General features: G+C 37.3%; 1 protein-coding gene and 1 pseudogene across 1 annotated transcript; one reads left to right on the top strand and one right to left on the bottom strand.

Moving 5' to 3' along the window:
• Positions 1–738: 738 nt before the first annotated feature.
• WNK1 (WNK lysine deficient protein kinase 1) lies at positions 739–2,126 on the top strand. The gene has a single exon (XM_006891324.1). The coding sequence runs from the start codon at positions 768–770 to the stop codon at positions 2,070–2,072; it is 1,305 nt and encodes a 434-aa protein (XP_006891386.1). The 5' UTR covers positions 739–767; the 3' UTR covers positions 2,073–2,126.
• An 11,076-nt stretch (positions 2,127–13,202) lies between these two features.
• On the bottom strand, positions 13,203–13,646 carry LOC102846820 (annotated as a pseudogene).
• Between the last annotated feature and the right edge of the window lie 280 nt (positions 13,647–13,926).

The raw sequence follows: 13,926 nt of genomic DNA, 5'->3' as shown, positions 1-13,926 counted from the left end.
TAGTGGTGTGCATTATTTGCATTTATCAAGTAATGAGAGTCTTAATCTAGAACTTTGAACAAAACATGCTACTAAGTGAAAAAGGCTGTTATGTGTGTTGCCTCTTTCATCTAACCTGGACACCAAAATCAGAAAATTCATAGTTATTAAATTTTGTGTAGGATCAGAAAAGTGGTATTTGGTAATTTGGCATATTTAACATGCTTCATGTAGTGAAACTATTTACTCTGTCTTGTTTGAAACAAGAGGAAAGAAATTACTGTCATTAACTCCTCATGATTTCTAATTAGAGGATATCTAAGTTGATGAAAGAATAGCACTGAAGCCTCTAATACAGCACAGAATCATAAAAGTATAGGACTTAGGAACACTTACTACAGTTGTTTATATTATTAAAAAACATATCTCATGTTATAAAAATAGACTTAATGCTTTCATTTAATTCTTAAATCTTTTTCCACTACTGGAATTTTTTTTGTCATAAGCGTGAGCATATTAATTTTGAGTCAAAACAGTATCATTTAGAAAATTTGTTTCATGTTCTTTTAGAAAAGAAAGTTAAAATATGGGAAAGCAGCTTTTATCTAATGCAAAGAGTTCCACAGATTGATGACATTGGCCCTGGATGTATTCAGTGGATTTTTATTAATGCACATAATTTACAGAAATACTGTTATTTCTTTATTAATTATGAATTTGCTGTAACCATTTAATTAGGTTACAGAGAACTATCCAGTTGTGCATGTCTAATGTAATTTTACATATGAATGTATGAATTATTTGTCTTATTCATGTTAATACAGCCTCAGTCCATGGTGCATCCGTGTGGGGGGACCCCAACATTCTCAGAGTCACAGATATTTTTCCCAACTATTCATGAACGTCCAGTTTCTTTTTCACCACCACCTACTTGTCCACCGAAAGTAGCCATTTCCCAGCGGCGTAAGAGCACCTCCTTCCTGGAAGCCCAAACTCGCCACTTTCAACCTTTGCTGAGGACTGTTGGTCAAAATCTTCTTCCACCTGGTGGCAGCCCAACTAACTGGACACCAGAGACTGTCGTTATGTTGGGTACAACAGCCAATAGAATAACTGGAGAGCCGTGTGAAATGCAGGTTCATCCTATGTTTGAACCAACTCAAACTTACAGTGACTATAGATCTGGACTAATACTTCCAGAAGAAGCTCATTATTTTATTCCTCAGGAGGCAGTGTATCTAGCTGGGGTGCATTACCAGGCCCAGGTCGCAGAACAGTATGATGGCAGTGCATACAAATCACCATTATTATCAAGTCCTATGAAGCAGATGCCTGAACAGAAGACAGTACAAGGAGGGCCTCCTTCAAGTTCTGTCTTTGACTTTCCATCTGGACAGGCTTTCCTGGTAGGACACCTTCAGAATTTGAGGTTAGACTCTGGAATGAGTCCAGTATCTCCCCTCTCTAGTGTTTCTGCACCTATCAGCACAGATACTACACGTTTGAAATTTCACCCTGTCTTTATTCCTCATTCTGCACCTGCTGTGTTAACTCATAACAATGAGGGCAGAAGCAAGTGTGTATTTGAATTTCATGTTCATGCACCAAGCTCCTCTTCAGGAGAAGGAGGTGGAGTTGTACCTCAGCATGCTTACCGAAACCAGCAGCTTGCAGTGGACTTAAATCAGGAAGAGCCACCTCCTCAATCAGTGGGATTACCTGGCCGCCTGCAGCCTGTGACTGAAGAACAGTGTAATTACCGTGCCCCAGAATTGACTGTTACTATGGTAGAGTCTATCGGACAGAGCTGGCCAATAGGAAGTCCAGAATATTCGAGTGATTCTTCACAAATTACTTCTTCAGATCCCAGTGATTTTCAGTCACCTCCCCCTACCGGGGGAGCAGCAGCATCTTTTGGCTCTGACGTCTCATTACCCATTATCCGTCTGCCTCAGACAATGTTACAAGAATCCCCACTTTTCTTCTGTTTCCCTCAAGGAACCACATCTCAGCAGGTCTTAGCTGCTTCATTTCCTACAGGAGGATCTGCACTCCATCCACAGGTTATAGGAAAACTTCCACAATTCTTTTAAACTACCTGCTATGCATCATTACATTTTACGTTTTCTGGCTCTCCTTTTCCTGAATCATGGATTTATGAGGAGCATTGTTTTTTTTTTGTCATTAGAATTTCCCATCTTTCGTGAGTTACAAACAACTTGTATGTAAGAGCAAGAAATGAGGGAGAAGTACCTAATTTACCTATAATATAAGCAAGCCTTGGAAAATAAATCACGAAAACTAGAATTTTAGTTCACTGAAGTCATTCATTTATATTCATATATGTAATATAGTTTCAAGTAGTAATAAAAGCACAGATGTATGTAAGATTAACTCAGCATTGATTATTTATTAATAATAATGTGAAGTATTTTTATTCTCCCTAAAAAGGAAATAGGACTACTTTTTAAAAATAAAAAAATGCAAAAGATAATTTTTCCCCCTACAAAATAAAAATTAGTGATTACTTTTGGATTACTGTTAAGAATTAATACACAGAATCTCATTAGTGTAGAGGAATCTTTTTCTTAAAAATTTCCAAAATGAAAATGATAATTTATAAAGTTAAAGACAGATCCTAATCTTTACCAAGTAGGTGGAACTACAGTAGGTAGTAAGTTTATTATTTGTTTTGTGTTAAGTATTTGTGGTATGTTATAGGCTAAGGAACATTGGAATTCTGGGGCTTTGTTTTGATTTTTTTCAACAAAATTAAATATAGTTATGTATATAAGCACATGAACTCTTGCAAATAAAAACCAAATATACAAAATAGGCATAATAGAATTCAAGAAGTGGAGTTACTGTTGATTGTTTCCTGTGTTCTCTTAAGGTCTATATAAGAGACTGTGCAATTATATATTCAAAACATTTGGAATTTAAAAAACCTTTGCCTTTATAATGTAGCATAAATTGTGTTTTAAATCCCATTAGATATAAATAACTCTAAAAAATGTACATAACTTATCAGAATAGTACTAAGAAGCAAAAAGATCCAGAAACTTGAAAATTATTTGATAGAGGAATTCCAGAGTCTAACATCAGAACTTTTTGCCATAGTGCCTGGTGAAAAACTTAATGCATTTTTGACCATTCTCCTTAAAGCTTGACAAACTGAATTTTCAAATATAAAAAAAAGATATTTTCTTTGTACAGTATGTAAGCCTTAATGGATTATAATGCCATATCCAAGTAAGCTTCAAAGAAACCCTTTAAATTGAAATCAACCTTTTCATTTCCTTACACCTGTTTAGTAGTCCTGCAGTCACATGGCATTTTCTCTTTTAGATTTATTATCTTCATTTAAATAATAGACTTACTGATAATTGAGATCCTCTGAGTCAGGATTTTCTCAGCTTTAAAACGATTGACATTTTGAGTAGATAATTTTTTGTTGCATAGGGGCTCTTTGGTGTATTGTAGGATGATTAGCAGCATCTGTGGCCTCTACCCACTAGATACCATTAAGACCCTTACCCAGCTCTGACCACCAAAAATATCTCCAAATGTTGCTAAATACTTTTTTGTGAAAGGGACAGAATTGTTCCTAGTTGAGAATTATTCCTCTTAGGGACTTAACAATTGATGATACCTGATTTTCTTTACATGTCTGATAAAACTCAACATGACACGACAGCGGGACCTACCAATTAGCATTTATATTTATCAACTATTTTTAGGTTGTGTAGATAATATTTTTTCATATTGATCATCTTGTTATATTTGTTCTTGATTATTAGATTGTTAATATCAGTGTTATTATGAATCTTACTGTTTTGATACATTGAGCCTCAGTGATAGGTTAAGTTTGAACAGTAAACAGTTTTTGCCTGGGATTAAAATTTTTTCTAAATTTTTCTTAGAAAAGACACCCCAAGAATCTTGTACATACTTACTCAAGTTACTTCTTCATTTTGTTTGTACAAGTTCTTAAATATTTGGAAAAGCTTTTTTTCTGTGCTAGTTTGTTACATTCATGTCTTTCCTTCAGGCACAGGGGCAGAGCCAAGGTCAGCCAGCTTCAAGTAACTTAACCGGGATTCCATCCTCCCAACCTATACAACATCCTCAACAGGTAAGAACTTGCTAGATTTAACAATGACCAATTCACTGTTTTACATTTTTTTAATTCATTAAATTCTCAATAGAGAGTTCTGGTGGCCTAGTAACAAGAGGCTGTGCTGCAATCCAAAGGCATGTGGTTCAAGGCCACCAGCTGCTCTGTGGAAGGATGGGCATTCTCCTCCTTTGGGATTAATTGCCTCTAAAAACCTGCCAGACTGTCAGCTATGGGTCAGTTCTGACTTGATGATACACAACAACAACAACAAATTCCCAGTATGAATGGATTGCTAATAGGTTTTTTGAAGAAAAATTGAGACATGACATTTCTCATGTTTAATAGTTTAGAAAACATTTTTGTTGGAGTTTTTTAAAATCCAATAAATTGAACATAAAATTTAAAAGAAGCATTTTTACTGATGTATTATAATTTATTTACCTTGTAAGACAGGTAATTTACACATAATTTAAAAAAATACCAATTTTGTTTCTACATATTCCTTCATGAGCATCTTGTCACTATTTTCACTGTTGTTTTCTATGCCATCGAATCAGAGTCATCCCATAGCTGACTGTCCGGTAGGTTTTCAGAGACTGATTGCATGAGAGAAGGTGCCCATATCTCTCTTGGAGCAACTGGTGGGTTTGAACTGTATGCCTGTATGCACAACTTCTTGACACCAGAGCTCAGGCTCTCAGTATTGTCTTTTCTTCCCCTTCTTCATTGCCTTTAATAACCCTATAATTCCTCCTTCCTTTTAGTCATATTTTTGCCAGTCCCAACACTTTTTATTTTATCCTGTTATTTATTACCAAACCAAAAGACTCAGTATTGTCAAACTGAGACTGACTCATAGTGACCCTCCATTAAGTTTATTATGAGGCTCTTAATCTTTTATGGGAGGAGACTGCTTGTCTTTTTCCCTCAGCTGCTGGTGGATTCAAGCTGCCAACCTTTTGGTTAGCAACCTAGCAAGGTATATGCTGTAACACCAAGGCTCCTTATTCTACTGTTAACCCTTAATAAAATTATAAGTTCCTATTAAGCTGATTGAAGACAAAAAAATATATCACAGGCTAAATCTTCTGAATTGGTCCTCTTTGGGCACAGGCCACTCCCAGCAGACTACTCCGATTTTTTTATTTGCAAATGACTTTGTTAGATAGCTTTCACATTTTGTATTGTATGAATGTATGCATGTTTACCACCATGATATTTAAAAGCAAGAGATTACTCCTTAGAAGCAAGAATGGTGAGATTTTTGTCTCATTTACTTTGGGTATGTTGTCAGGAGAGGCCAGTCCCTGGAAAAGGACATCATGCTTGGGAAAAGTAGAGGATCAGAAAATGAGTAAGACTAGCATCAAGATGGATTGATCCAATGATTATTACAACTGTGGACTTAAACTCCATAGTGGTCATCTCAGGACAGGACAGGGTTTCATTCTTTTCTGTTTTTCATAGTATTGCTGTGTGTCAGAGCCTACTCGACAGCACCTAACAATAAGAAAGAAGTAAAAAATATCAGGAGATCAAAATTACTATTTGCAGAATATATCACTTAACAGAATCTAAGAAGTGCATTAAGGTGGATAGATATAAAAGAAATATGTCATTTTATATATATTGTTGCTGTGTACCCTTGTGTCAGAATCAACCTATAACTGCCCTCCAGTAGGTTTTTAAAGGCAGTAAATTGCATGGAAGGAGATTGTCTATGTTTCTCCTGCGGAACAGCTGGTGGATTCAAACCGTGTATCTGTGCATTGCCAGCACAATCCCTTACCACTGAGCCACCAAAGCTTCCTTGATTGAGGAGGGAAGGGGGGGGTGTGTATCTGTCTAAGAGATGCTGATATATGTATGTCAGGGGAGCTCTGGTGGCCTACTCTGTAGAGGATGGCACTGCTAATCTAAAGGTGACATGTCTGGCAGTTCCAGTCCCCTAACAGCTCTGCAGGAAAAAGATGGACAGTCTCCTCTTATGTGATTTATGGCTTCACAAACTTGCTGAGAGTCAACTATGAGTCTGTTCCAGTTTGATGACATTGAATGGGTTGTCTGTTTCTTTTGTGATTTTAGTTTAATCATATACCATAAATGTCAGTGGTAATCAGTAAGTTATATCAGTATACCAAAACATGTGTGAAATATCTATTTTAAGAAGCATACAAAACTGGAATGTTTATCATTAGACCAACAGTAAATGCAAAGAAAATAGTGTGTTGTAGAACATATATAAGATAGGCACAGTCATGTTTATTTTTAACAAAACATTGTTCCTGTTTATACTCACTAACAGTTTAGTGGTGTAACACTATAAACTGTTTATTTTGGAGAATAAATTATTATATTTTCTTTTTTAAAAAAATTTATTATATTTTCATTTCCCTTTGAAATGGAATGCATAAAGATGGTTATCCTGTGTACTAGGCTGTCATTGCTGATGTCAGTGGATGGTGGATCTTGGCTGGCAGGAGAGAGTATCAGAAGTTTATTGTTTGAATACTAACTATGGGACATAGATGAGGATATCTTAAAACAGTACTTAGAACATGGTTGATTTCCAGGTTCCATTCCCTTTACTCCATTTGAATTGAGTTGTATAGCATTTTATTTTCAAAGGAAGAAACCATCTTGACCCTTGTTGTTGTTGTTAAGTGCTGTTGAGTCGCAGGCAACTCATAGCGAGCGACCCTAAGAGGGAGAGTCCTTAACGCTTGGGTGTCTCTCATCCTCTCTCCAGGTTCATAGGGTTTCCGGAGGCAAGCTATTATGGAAGTGGATGCCACTCCTCCTTCCAAACTTGTTTTAATCGGGAGGCTCCACCCTACTCTCTGTCCTCATTGGGTAACCAGCCATTAACGCATTTGACACATCAGTGTCACAGTGTTCAGTCTCACAGCAACCACAAGTTACTGCTGTACAGCAACTTGTACACCAGGGCTATATGACCTAGAGGAAGAAATGTTGTTGTTTTTTTGCTCTTGCTGTTGTTGTTAGGAGTCATCAAGTACGACCGATAGCAATCTAATGAACAACAGATTTGAGCCCTGTCCTGTCTTATGCCATCCTCATACTCTCTGACACATGAGCCCATTGCTGCAGTCACTCTTGTCACTGTCTCATAGAGTTAAAATTTGGAACTATCTCTTGATGATAGATCCAATGTTTTTCCCATTTTCTTCAAGCAGATTAAACATGCCGTTGATAAATAGATTAAGGGAAAGACATTAAAGAAGGAAACTGGATTGACTTATAATATGAAACAGAGTGAGAGTTGATGCCAAGAAATTGGGGGGAAATTTAGAGGAGAGAGTTGCTATTTGGATGTCATGCCTGAAAGTATATATTTAAGTGACCTGCTGTTGAGGCAAGAAGGGTATTTGGTAAAGAAGCAGTGGTAAGTTTGGAAGTACTAATTGTTTCTGTTTGTGGTATTACAAATCAATAGGATGAACAGATATACAATAGTAATTAATTAATTATTTTGGGTTCTGCACGTCTTAATTACTGAAATTGTCTTTTACAGATACTGAAAACTCTAAGTCAACATACTTGAAAACATGCTATTAATGACAAAACTAAGTCCTTTCATTTTATTCTCAGCCACCAGGAATACAGCAGACAGCCTCTCCTCAGCAGATAGTACAGTATTCACTTCCACAGACATCAGCCACCAGTGAGTCCACTGACTGTGTACAGCCAGTGAGTCAACCTCAGGCTCCACAGGTTTTGCCTCAAGTATCAGCTGGAAAACAGGTAAACTCTTTAATGTCTCAAATTAAGCTAACAGGTATTTCTTACGTTACATGTGTTTCAAGTGATTAGGCTTTTATTTCTTTTATTAGTGAAATGTCTTTTAAAGATGGTTAATATCACAGAAAAAAATGAGGTGAAAGTTGCTTCTTTTGTACTCTATGCTGGCTAATTATTTCTGTATCTAGAATTTTTACCAGTTTATACTTAATATTCTGAATTTGCACCTATACTATATTTTTATTTAGATCTTTCTGCTTTCTTCCCACATAGCCAACTGACAGTAAATCATGCAAAAAAACTCTTGTAAGGAATAGCATTCTTTGCAAGAAGGTATTTTTTAGATCCCTCGAAAAGTATCCTGGAAAAAAAAATACACTTTTCTGAATAACCTTCCCTTTGTTTTATCTTTAGCACTTGTGCTTGTATGTTGGTACACTATATTACTGCTTTCATGTAGTCATCAATTTTAAGATAAATTCCAGTTTCACATATATTTAAATGCTCAGGTCCAGAGATTTTTTTTAGAAACAATGAAATATGGTGGGTTTTTTTATAAGGCTATGATGGTTAAACTTAAGAGTCAATCAGAAGGAATATGGATAAAGTCTAACTCCACTGAGAGAATTAATTTAAATTTCATTAATTACTCTAATAACAATCATTTAATCTATGGGTTATAGTATGTAAAACACAGCTCAACTTTTTTAAAAAAAAACTAAAAAAAAAAAGACAAAAAACAGGGATCATTGACCATTTTAGTAATTGAATAATAAAAATGTTAACAAAATACTGTACAACAAAAGGCATGGAACAATTGCCAATCTTTCAATCTCTTTATCTCCTATCCTTTTCTTATTCTTATGTTTATATTAATTTACACTAATGCAAGGATATTTTTTTCTTCTTTTCAGCTAATATATAAACCTTGCTTTCGCCATCTTGCTTTCTAAAACATCTATATCTGTTTTGTTTTTCTTTACCTTCCCAGCTTCCAGTTTCCCAGCCAGTATCAACTATCCAAGGCGAACCTCAGATCCCTGTTGCGACACAACCCTCAGTTGTTCCAGCCCATTCTGGTGCTCATTTCCTCCCTATGGGACAGCCACTTCCAACTTCCTTACTCCCTCAATACCCTGTTTCTCAAATTCCTATATCAACTCCTCATGTGTCTGCAACTCAGACAGGTTTTTCACCCCTTCCCATCACAATGGCAGCTGGCATTAATCAGCCTCTGCTCACATTGGCTTCATCTGCTACACCAGCTGCAATCCCAGGGGGATCAACTGTGGTTCCTAGTCAACTTCCAACCCTTCTGCAGCCTGTGACTCAGCTGCCAAGTCAGGTTCACCCACAACTCCTGCAACCAGCAGTTCAGTCCATGGGAATACCAGCTAACCTTGGACAAGCTGCTGAGGTTCCACTTCCCTCTGGAGATGTTCTGTACCAGGTATTGTGTTAGCTAGCAAAAAAAAAAAAATGGAGGGCACTGGAGGGTTTGGTTCTAATAGTAGATAATTAAGCATTTGAAAACCTACTAATTGAGTGGCAGAATAACTGTCAATAATAGATGTTCCTAGTTTGAGCTCTTTCATTCTCACTCTCACTGCCATGAGTCAGTTCCAACTCATAGTGATCATATAAACAGAGTAGAATTGCTCTCAAAAGTTTTAATGCTGCCTCATTTTTCTCCCACGTAAGGCTGATGGGTTCTAACTGTCAGTCTTTTGATTAAACAACACAGTGCTTAATCTACAGCACCACTAGAGCTCCTTTGGTCTCAACTCAAAAACAGACAAAAAAAAGAAGAAAAACTCATTGTCAAAGCCTGGGACTTTTCCATTGGGTTTTCAAGGCTGTAAATTTCATGGGAGGACATTACCCATCTTTCTCCTACAGAACTGCTGGTGGATTTGACCATCAGAGAATCTCAGTCTTTGGGTTAGCAGCATAATTCCTTATAGATTATGCTTTCAGAGCTCCCTTTTGGTATCCTATCTTATTGCCACCAAGTCAGAACTGACTCATAGTTGACCCTCCAGTAGATTTGCAAAGCTAATGAGTCACGTGAGAGATTATCTATTTTTCTTTCATAGAAATGCCAGTAGATTGTTTTGAACTACCAGAGAGGCATCACCTTTGGGTGAGTGGAACAACTCTCTTAGGACTATGGCACCAGATCTCTCCTTGATCTCAACTAGAGAAGTGAAAATAGTAAAATTTTGGGAATAGAGGTCTGATTCCAGTACATTTCTTTCAAGGTGACATTAGGAAAAACTACTTCTTAGTGCTATGTGTTGTAAGCTAACTCAATACTAAATAAACTCAGGCTCTGTAATGGGGACTAAAAAGTATCCAGTATACTACCAGTAAAAAAAGTCAAGATTTAGATTTTGAAAATCAGTATGTTACACTATGACCAGACTAGCCTGATGATTTTTTTGCATTTGACCATTTAATATTGACTAGAAAGTAGTTGTTTTTCCAGAAAAACTAACTGCCATTAATCAGTTCCATCTAATAGGGACATGCCCATCAAATTGCTGAGGCAGTAAATCTTTACAGTAGGAAATTTTTCATCTTTCTCCTAGAAAGCATCTCACAAATCCGAGCAGCTAACCTTGTGTTTAACTTGTAATACGTATCTAACTACACCACCAGTGCTTGTTAAATATATTTCTATTTTGGTTTTCTCTCAGCTCTTGAATTCTTTCTCATTAAGTTGGAACCAACTCATAGCTGACCTCCAGCAGATTTTTTGAGGTGATACTCAATATGAGAATGCCCATCTTTCTACCTTGGAGCCACTGGTGGATTTGAACCACTAGAGAGGTGCCACCTTTGAGTTAGCAGAGAGCAACTTACTATGGGCTGTACCACCAGAATTCTCTACGGGCAGAAAAGCCAGTAGAGTCCTGTACCCTAAGTTGGAACCAGTATTCCATTTCATTTCAAGAATGGTCTTTTAAATGTTCTTGTTTAAAGATTTATGTATTGGACTATTTCTTGTTCTTTGCTTATGTGCTTCCCCCTCCCCTTAAGTCTTGCTATTTTGCTAATTTGATGACTCAACCTGCACTAACTCACCTTCATCCTTTCTGTCACAGGGATTCCCATCTCGACTGCCACCACAATACCCAGGAGATTCAAATAGTGCTCCCTCTTCCAACGTGGCTTCTGTTTGCGTTCCTTCTGCAGTCTTATCCCCTCCTATGCCAACAGAGGCATTGGCTACACCCAGTTACTTTCCTTCAGTGGTGCAGCCTTATGTTGAATCAAATCTCTTGGTTCCTGTGGGCAATATAGGAGGACAGGTTCAAATGCCCCAACCAGCAGTGAGTTTAGCACAAGTTCCCCCTACATCCTCCCAGCAAGCAGCTCTGGAGGTAAATGGAATTACTGCATGTTTATATACAAAACATAAATTCATGGGATAAAAATGGCAAATAAGAATCATAGACTCCTGTTTAGAATTTATTTGGAGTCTCTTAAACTAACTTCTAAATGACTTTTTCTTACAGCAGAATGAAATGCCAATGTGGGGGCCTTGTTGCCACTGGCTGTTCTGTTGGGAAGTGAGTGTGCCTTGCAGAAGATTAACGTCGTTAGCACTTCACTTCTAGCTATTACTTCAGCAGTTGTTCTTACCATTTCACAAACTCTTGCCATTGACAGTCATAGAGTATCTTATCATGCTGTGTTCCCAGCAATAATTTTTGTCCTGCTGGGAGAAAATTCTGAATCATCTTTGCACTTTGCTCTGCCTGCCCTGTTGCACAGTTCTGGTAAAATGGCTGGCTGCATGGCAAGTTGTAGTTTCACACTGCCTAGCAAATGTGTTGGCTGATTTCACCATGCAGTCAATATAAAAAACTAGCTTTAGAAACTTCCTTTGGAATTACATGACCACTGTTTATAGATGCTGATTATTAAGAATACTAGTGAATTTAGTGCTTTTATGATTTAAGGGGGGAAGGGAAAATGAGGGGAAGAACTTGATTGGAGTTGGTGAATGATAAATAAAATACATCATTTCAAAGAACTGAATCCTCCTTCCCATTCACAGAGTACCCAGGGAATCTCTCAGGTTGTTCCTCCTTCAGAGCAGATTCCAACAGTACAGCCACAACCCACCCAGCCTACCACAATGGTCTCCTCTGTGGATAGGTATGTAAAAATTAAAATTGTCTTTCCAGCCTAATCAATAGAATAATGTGAAACTTTAAAATACCAGACTTTACAATGTCATAAACCATTTGTGGGTGGTGTTGTTTTTTTTTTTTTAGTGCACATTCAGATGTGGCTTCAGGTATGAGTGATGGCAATGAGAATGTCCCGTCTTCCAGTGGAAGACATGAAGGGAGATCTGCCAAACGGCATTATCGAAAATCTGTAAGAAGTCGTTCTCGTCATGAAAAGACTGCTCGCCCAAAATTAAGAATTTTGAATGTAAGTATGATTCTTTATGGGCTTTGTAAAATTAAAGGAATTTGACACTGAAAAGGATTTTAGAGGTCATCTGGTCCAGTTCTCTCATGTCATAAAGCAAAGCTACCTAATCTTTTATATAATGTGTAATGTTTTTGTTGTTAGGTGCCATTGAGTTGTAGACAACTGATAGCGACCCTATGAATGAAAGACCTGAATAACTTGTATAAAACTTGTATAACTTTCATTATTTCAGAAGTCATTTCAGAGGTGGATGCCACTCCTACTTCTAAGCTTGTTTTAATCGAGGAGCTCCATCAAACACTGTCCACCATAGGTAACCAATATCGCATTTGACACATCAGTGTCATAGTTAGCATCACAAAATACTTCTCATTTAATCCTCAGAAGCCCTTCTAAAATGATGATGACATTTTCCAGTCAGAAAGAATAAAATGTAACTTAGGGGGGAGACAGAGAAAGCAAAGCAGCAGTTAATATCATTTACATATCTGAGGTTCAGATGTAGTGATGAAAGGTGGTTCTTTTGTGCTTTCTTTCTAGAACCAACTAATAGCAGACCCGCCAGAGGGTTTTCAGATGCTATAAATCACATAGGAGGAGATTGCCCACATTTATTCCATGTAGCATCTAGCAAATTAGAAACACCTGCTTTTCGATAGTTAGATGGTGGGCACCTTCTCTGACTAGGAGACACTCATCCCTTGGACTGTCCAAGATACCATCTTAAGTTAGGCAAACTAGCCTAGGCTCCCTTTGAAACCTAGAATAAGCATTCCAATCTTGACATACTCTCAACACTTCCCCATAGCATGCATGTTTGTTTTATAATATTTGTATGTTTACCTTTTTAAAAAAAATATTTTTATGCTTGCTTTTCTTTAGAAATTTATTAGTATGCCATTTTCATCAAAACTTTAAAATATTGGCTATTCTTGCCTTTTTATAAGACCAAAAGAGATGCATTGGCCATTTTGACAACCTTAAACCGGACTCCAGTAACATCACCACCATCATGACCTCTGTGACCAAATTCAGTAACAAGCACAAAATCGTTTTCCTCAATAAAATTCAAGCAGCCATCATTAGGGATGAAGGCTATGATTATCAGCCATAAGCTGAACTCCGACACACTTTCTAATGGCACGATTTGGCTTCTTCGCCTCAACACTCACTTTTTCCAGCACAAATTCCTTTGCATGAGATGCACCTCCAAGTGTTTGGCCTTCAAAGCTGTACCCTAAAGGGCTGTTTTGTACAGTTTATTATGCCACTTCTGGTTACGCCGGTGGCTGCACAGCTTCCTAGCACCATAAAGACCTCTATAATTGCCCATATCAGTGTGGCCACGAATCCCAGTGAAAAAGAAATAGTTGATGTTTTGTTTTGTTTTATATCTTGTTGTGTACCACTGAATTCAGATTCGACTGGCACAAGAGGAGATTACCCCTCCTTTTCCAGCAGAGCATCTGTTAGATTCAAACGGCATGCCTGCAGTATTGCAGTATTGCAGTGCTTGCCACTAGGCCACCAGAGCTCCCTATGCTTACCTTTTTTATAATTTGCTCTTATGTTGTTATTGTTAGGCACTATCAAGTTATGTACAACTCATAGTA

Source organism: Elephantulus edwardii, unplaced genomic scaffold, assembly GCF_000299155.1.
Source record: "Elephantulus edwardii isolate Elephantulus edwardi_28Jun2011 unplaced genomic scaffold, EleEdw1.0 scaffold00096, whole genome shotgun sequence".
Taxonomy (NCBI): Eukaryota; Metazoa; Chordata; class Mammalia; order Macroscelidea; family Macroscelididae; genus Elephantulus; species Elephantulus edwardii.
The sequence above is the reverse complement of the archived record's forward strand: the minus strand, read 5'-3'. Positions and strand labels throughout refer to the sequence as shown.

What these genes read in the sequence shown, in the direction of transcription:
- WNK1 (XM_006891324.1), top strand. Translation starts at nt 768, where the DNA reads ATGTATGAATTATTTGTCTTATTCATGTTAATACAGCCTCAGTCCATG.